Genomic DNA, 7,442 nt, shown 5'->3' on the forward strand with positions numbered 1-7,442 from the left:
TTAGCAAATGGCTGCAATATAACAAAGAGTGAAAAATTTAAGGGGGTCTGAATACTTTCCGTACCCACTGTATCTCTCTTCCTGTCCTCCACCGAGCATGACCGCTCTGACCCCTTTCTTAACATGTAACATTTGTTCATTCCTTGAAGATTAGATGCTGTAACATGCATCTGATGTATTTCAAAGCCTTTAGGTGTACATACAGAATACCCACACAACATTGAATCTCTGACTGCCAGTTCATTCCAGATAAGCGCCACCTGCTGGATATGAACTTGTAACTAAAGTAACCATAAAGCCCTTCAAACAGTTTAGATTTTAGTCCCATCAATGCTCATCTGTTCATAAAAATTCTATAAAAGAAAATTGTCATAACTTACACACCACCTATTAAGTCTTTTCTTTGACTACTATAGGGGAAATTTTGAAGATGTTAATCCATAATGAATACTATATTCCAACTATCCTCAAGCCATACAATTCCTTTTTGTGTGGAACTACACCAAAATTATGTCATTTATTTACTGTAAGACTTGCCATATATATTTAGCATATCTGCATATTTAAACTTGGCAGAGAAAATGATATGAAGCTTATATGAAAAAGAGCAACCTGAACATTTTTCTAAATTTGTAATTTTGTGTTCTATGGACAAAAAAAAAAAATCCTATAGGTTTTGTAACAACCTGAGAGTGAGTGATGTGTTAGGCCTATTTTTCTTCAGAAATATATTTTTTCAAATATATATTTAATATAAAAATATATTTATATTGATATATTTATATTTTTATACAGTTATTGTATTTAAAATGCCTACAGAAAAAAAGAATTGCATAGGTATGAGCATGAGGGCAAGTAAATGATGACATCATTTTATTTTTTGTGTGAACTATCCTTTTAAGTTTTACACAAAAGCACATTATGATTGTTCATGTATCTTGAAGCTTGCAGGGTTGGAACCCTACAACCCTTGCTTCTTGTCTAGATCTTTAAATACTAGATCACACTACCTCCTAAAATCCTGCATGAACACATATTATGCTAAGGAGATGTAAGCTACACTAGCTATGGTTTACATTAATAATTTACACTAATAACATGATCAGTAGAACCTAATTTTATACAAAAAGTCCTGTTTGTTTCTGTCTTCCCATCAAATGATTTACTGATATGGAGATGAGGACAGCAGTTGATCAATTCTGATGGTCGATCAGTTCTGTGTAGCATTAATTTGTGGATGAAACACCTCCAGGAAACCTGCTGAGCCTCCCCATGAGGGAAACCCCTCTCAAAGCCCCTGCTAATTTGGCTACCTGGCAGCTTGATGCTGCCCTCTACTGTGCAGAACAGAAACCAGAGAGAATAAGAGATGCGCGTAGATGTTAATGAGCTCCCATCAGACCTCGCTTTCATTACAAAAGCAAAAACACCTCAAACAGCTTCACTTGTAATTATGCATCCTCCTCTTAACATCATCAAAGGCTTAATCACCTGGAAAGTCGTTTGCGTGTCAGGAAAGAGCAGGTTGTTTTACTAATTAAGATGAGCAATGCAACCGTACCTGCTGGCCTCTCCCTTTTTGCTGTTCTCGGAAGAAGAGCTGAGCTTCAGATAGATGAAAACTAAGATGCATGAGTGTGAGAAATGCATTCTTGTTGTGAGTATGTAAAGAAGCTGGAGGGAGTTGGAAGGCTGTGGAGCTGTAATGGACGTTATGTGCAATGACACAACTGAGCCATCTCCATCGCTCTCCATTAAGAGCAGTTTCAGCCTTCTGTTAGTGCCAGCAGAGGACAAACACCACAGCTCAGGTTTCAGGCTTCATCACTTCTTGCCTATTACACTCCCAACTTTTTTTCTATGATGCCTTTTTTTTACTGCTGTATGGCTGCACTCTATGCTGAGATTGAAATGGCATGACAAAACTAACCATTTCCATTTCTAGTTTCTTATTATATATAATTGTATAATCATTATGAACTATTTTGTTGCAGTAGACAGTTGCCACGTCGAGGACAACCTAGTAATATTACAAAACATGCTGTTAATTAATATTAATCAGTACTTAATTGTATAATTGCACTGTAATAGGGAAACCTTAAAATATTGTAACTTTTTTTTAGATAGTTTATTTTTCATGGAAAATTATATGTATGTTCTTTTCATAGAAGTCACCAATTTCTATAGTGTAGTATTTATATGTATATATCAAAAGTGTGTGGAAAAGTGTTTTCTCTCACCCACAATGCACTGCACATTGTAAAGCACATTTATGTATTTTTATCTCTTCCGTGATGACGTGGCATCCAAATGTTTTTTTGTTTTTTTTGTGGAACTTGTGGATTGGTCGTAGTATATCCACACTTCCACAATCAGATACTTTTTGTTCACGTTTAATGTTTAATATACATTTATATATTATTTTAAACAGTTAACATTGTAAACCATAATATTGTGAAATAAATACTCTAAAATAACTTTTTTTCTGTTATATATAACTTTTTAAAATGTAATAAATTCCTGTGATGGCAAAGCTGAATATTCAGCTGCCTTTACTGCAGTCTTCAGTGTCACATGATACTTTACGTCCCTTTCTTTTGTTTTCCAGGAGTCTTTGATGAATAGAAAGTTCAAAAGAACAGCATTTATGTAACATGGAAATCTTTTGTAAAATTATAAATGTCTTTTAATGTCATTTTTAATCAAATTAATGCATGATTGCTAAATAATAGTATTCATTTCTTAAAAAAAAAAAAAATCAGTAACACTTTAAGGATCAAATTTTAGCTATTCATTTGTTGCTTATTAGCATGCATATTACTAGCATACTGGCTGTTTATTAGTACTTATAAAGCACATATTAATGCCTTATTCTGCATGACCGTATTTTAGATCCCTTAATCCACCCCATACCTAAACTTAACAACTACCTTACTAACTATTAATAATCAGCAAATTAGGAGTTTGTTCAGGGAAAACTCTTAGTTAATAATGAATATGTGTTCCCTATTCTAAAGTGTTACCAAAAAATCTTACTGACTTTTGAATGGTAATGTACATAACTTACTTACATATACGTACTTCATAAGTACACATTTTTATGATATTATTTTGATTTAAAGGGGTCATATGATGCTATTTTAAAGATCATTATTTTGTGTATTTGGTGTAACAGAATATGTTGACATGCTTTAATGTTCAAAAAACACATGAAATCGCATCATATGACCCCTTTAACATTTTTATGTTGTTGGCTGCTTTCAATGTGGGCAGGGCTGTGGTATGATTCTCAGAAATAAAAAACCAAACAAGCATCCAACAAAATGTAGTGTTGTTGCTGGTGAGGATACGTGTTAGGGGAGCATTCTAGTTTTGGTGCTTTGTGTCAATCACAGTGTAGACAGCCATGTTGATTTGGGATAGTGTCCTAGTTAGACGGGATGTCAGACTGAGTAGATGTGATGTAGATGAGATGTCAGGCTGAGTGTGGTTAGGGTCCTCTGCGGTGGAGGATGCTTTAGAGCAGCACAGCTGATGCATGGAAGCTTGTTAAGACTTGATCAATATTTTAAGTGGCTTATTTTATGCACTGGTAGGCATGCTCTGTTGAAGACTGATGAGTCTATTAGCAAACTGAGTTTTGTGTAATTGCTGTGTGGAAAATGAGCATATGATACAGCGTGATGACTTGGGAGAGATTTCATTATTTTTTAGCTTGGCTTTTGTTTTCGGGATCGCTGTGCATTTCCATTATTAGTGCACAGAGCGTACAATTCCACTGTTATTTAGTTTGTTTACACTTCAGAAGAGATTATCCTATTTAAGTCAAATTTAAGTGGCTTTGTGTAATGAAAGTCTATTGTTTATCATTGTGTAAAATTGCAAATCTACTACAATGCACAATATCCAGTTTAATTTCCTTTTTTGTTCTCCTTTCATACTAAAACAGTACTGTGGTATAACTATGACACTGTACAGTGATGCATCAGATGGTAATAATGTGGTATATTTATTTATTAAAATTGGAAATTGCATTGTAAAGAGATAAGTTACTGGCTTTATTGTTGTGTATAGAGGATTTTGTCTGTATACCGTTTGGTGTTTTCATCCTGAACTCTCTTGGCTCCACATGAACCGCAAGGGAAATCTTGTTTTGTTGAGTGTTGGTCCCTTATGAGACACTGGTGTCTTTTAAAAGCACTTTAAAGACACTGAAAATTTGTGAGCAGTGCTTCCTTTAGACAGTAGAGTGTGACCAGCTCAGACCCACACATCTGTTCACAGTTTGGCCAGAAAGAAACAGATTGAAAAGTCTAAATGATTCACTTTGTATCTGATTGGTGACCCACTGTTCTTCACTCAAGACACACATTGGGCTTCAGGTGCAATGTGCTTCCCTTTCATGGCAGATTTTGAAGAATGGAAACAGCTGCCAAACATAAAAGTATAAATCCAAAACTGTAAATATTTCATTTTAAATGAATATCAATACATTTTTGTGAAAAACTTTCAGTTATGAATATGTGTAAAGAAAATATGCTTCAATTATTCTTAGGTATACACTGATATGGAAATTATAGTTAATTGAAAATGATTTCTATTTAATTACTTACGTTTTTTATTATTATTATTTTGTGTGTGTGTGTGTGTGTGTGGGAAGCTGTGAAACGGATACTATATTCTAGGTTTTAGATTTAAAAAATTGTAAACTCTTCATCTTACAGTGATTTGAAATGTAAGTGTCTCTGTGATTATCTTGTATAGTCCCTTATTGTCTCCACCGTCAATTTCTGCAGCTTCCGGAATGTAACTAAACCTATGAAATAAGAATAAATGCATACCAACTCAAAAGTGGAATTTTTAAGCCATTCTCTCTTGTAGACAAGTGGTTCTCAGTTGCAAATTACATCTTACTACTGGCGTGAAGTTACTGTGTTGAGTGTGAGGCTGTGTGTACATAACACACACTGCTACTGAAACTGCTTGCTTTGTTTTCTACTCTCACTCCATTATTCAGGCCTTTTCATCCTGCTGCTGTTTTCTGTCGCCTAAATCAACAGGTGGCTGAAGGGACTGTTGGGAACCTTAACAGATCTTTAGCTGCCCCAGATTTATTGGCTGTAGTCTCTCTCTCTCTCTCTCTCTCTCTCTCTCTCAACAGTGAGACGAAAATACTTAAACTTTACAGCTACATTTCCCACCAGCTACTTGCATTAAATTTGCAGATGGATGGATCTGCATAATCTACAGTTCTCCCTGCAATTAAACGTTGATCATCATGATTAGAGTATTTTAAAATAGAAAATACATTCTGCAGCTCTAATGGCATATTTATTACAATCTAAGGTCAGATGAACTCAATTTATTTCTAAATGTCAGTCATAACATGGCATAATTAGATGTTTCAGATACATTCCACTAGGGCTGCACGATAAATCGCATGCTCGTCAGTGAACAACGGCTCTGTGTAGTTAATGCTGCGCAGGTCGTCAGTGAACAACGGCTCTGTGTAGTTAATGCTGCTCAAAGTGAAAGCACGCACGTGATGGAGATTTACAGCTGATTACAGAACGGCTTTACTGACAAGATGCGCATTAAATATCGCATGCGATTTATCGTGCAGCCCTACTTTCCACCCCAACCCTCCCCCACCCCAAAAAATGTGCACAAGGATGACCCAAACCATGTTTTGGCTTTGTCTACCATGACATATTCAAGATCTGTGTGCATATATGCTAGGTCACTTTAGGTAAACAGTAGGGGTGTGACGAGACACTTATCCCAAGAGACGAGAGGAGACACGAGACTGGGTTCACGAGAACGAGACGAGACGAGATTTTTAGACTTTTTTAAAGAAATCCTCAATGATGAAATATATAGGGAAAAATAGTATTTTTTTTTGTAATTATTGAAATTAATTATTGTTTAACTGTAATTATTGAAAATTAAGCAAACAAGATTTTTTGGCAAACAAAGGGGATTTACTATTAAAATTAAAACATGGAAGACATGTTTTGTGTGATTATTCCTTAAAAAATAATGTTTGTTTCATTTTAGTAGTAGTAGTAGTATAGGCTATGTACATTCTACTGAAAAATAGTTATAGGCACGATGTCTTCAAATCAAACTGGACTTTTATTTTGACGGGTTGCCGTGAATACCTTTACAGTTCTGTGTATGAGATATGACGCTAGTTTTACTCAAATCAAACACTAAAATGCTCATGAAGTGACTCTCAGAGCAGTTCTGTAGATGTTGTTCATGTGTTTACGTCCTCATTTAGTGAGAAATTCACCGCGAATTTCAGGCGTGCTTCAGTATGTGTGTAGTAAATGAAACCGCGCGTCTGCGCCATTCATTAACAGAGACACGCAGAACATGCAGGATTCATATTTAAATCGACTTTTGCGGCTTAATATTTAGATACTAGTCCATATCGTGATTTGATTTAAGTGTAATGACCTACTTTTGATTAATTTATTTAATTAATTAATTAACACCCCTAGTAAACAGTATTTGAAGGGATTAGTCCACCCAAAATGAGAATTCTGTCATCAGTCTTCTGTGGAACGTACGTAAAAGAAGATATTTTGAAGAATGTTGGTAACCATTCAGTGAATGGGAAGTCAATGGGAAAGGAAAAATGCTTGGTCACCAACATAGTACCACAAGAAGTACCACTGTTCCACAAGTACCACAGAAGAAATTAAGCCATACAGGTTTGGAAAGACATGAGAGTGAGTAGATGATGACAATTTTTGGGTGAACTGTCCCTTTAAATCTGTAGAAATTCTACAGAAGTATTTAAGTGTACAATAGTATTTATATAATTTTAGGGTTTTTGCAAATAAAAAATAAAGATAAATGCATGTTTGTAGATGTAAATATGATCATCTTCTCTCTCCTGTAGAGCGCACCATGGCCAGACACGAGGTGCGAGAGGTGGAGCAGAGACAGACACGGGACGGCTTGCGGAACTCTCCTGCATTGCCTGAGATTGAGGATCTGATCATCATCTATAACCGTGTGCCCAAGACTGCCAGCACCTCCTTCACCAACATTGCATATGACCTGTGCGGAAAGAACCGTTTCCATGTTCTCCACATTAACACCACCAAGAATAATCCAGTCATGTCCCTGCAGGATCAGGTAACATGTCCATTACATTACATTCAGCTTATGGCACTTTTCCACTTGGGTTGGGCGATGTCTACCAAATTGGCATCGGACGATGTCTACAGTGAAACATCATGATGGACGATGACATCGGGGGGTGGGCGGTTGGGTGGCGGGGTTAGGGGTGTGCCCGAAGTGTGAAACAAATAACGCCTTATACGGAGCCACTAAAAGGTTAGCCGCTTGCTAGTGGTAGCCTGTTGCATTACAGTACATGAAAGTTCACTTACCACATACACAGAGTAAGGAGAAATGTCTGATAGGAT

At 36.1% G+C, this 7,442-nt stretch overlaps 1 protein-coding gene across 1 annotated transcript in view; it reads left to right on the forward strand.

The window, feature by feature from the left end:
* Positions 1–7,442, forward strand: part of LOC107679861 (heparan sulfate 2-O-sulfotransferase 1-like) — an 80,200-nt gene that overhangs the window by 59,813 nt on the left and 12,945 nt on the right. The window contains exon 2 of the mRNA XM_016475569.1: positions 6,911–7,149. Within this exon, the coding sequence (XP_016331055.1) occupies positions 6,911–7,149 (239 nt within the window). The remainder of the gene's footprint in view (positions 1–6,910; positions 7,150–7,442) is intronic.

This window comes from Sinocyclocheilus anshuiensis, unplaced genomic scaffold (genome assembly GCF_001515605.1).
Source record: "Sinocyclocheilus anshuiensis isolate Anshui unplaced genomic scaffold, SAMN03320099.WGS_v1.1 scaffold736, whole genome shotgun sequence".
Taxonomy (NCBI): Eukaryota; Metazoa; Chordata; class Actinopteri; order Cypriniformes; family Cyprinidae; genus Sinocyclocheilus; species Sinocyclocheilus anshuiensis.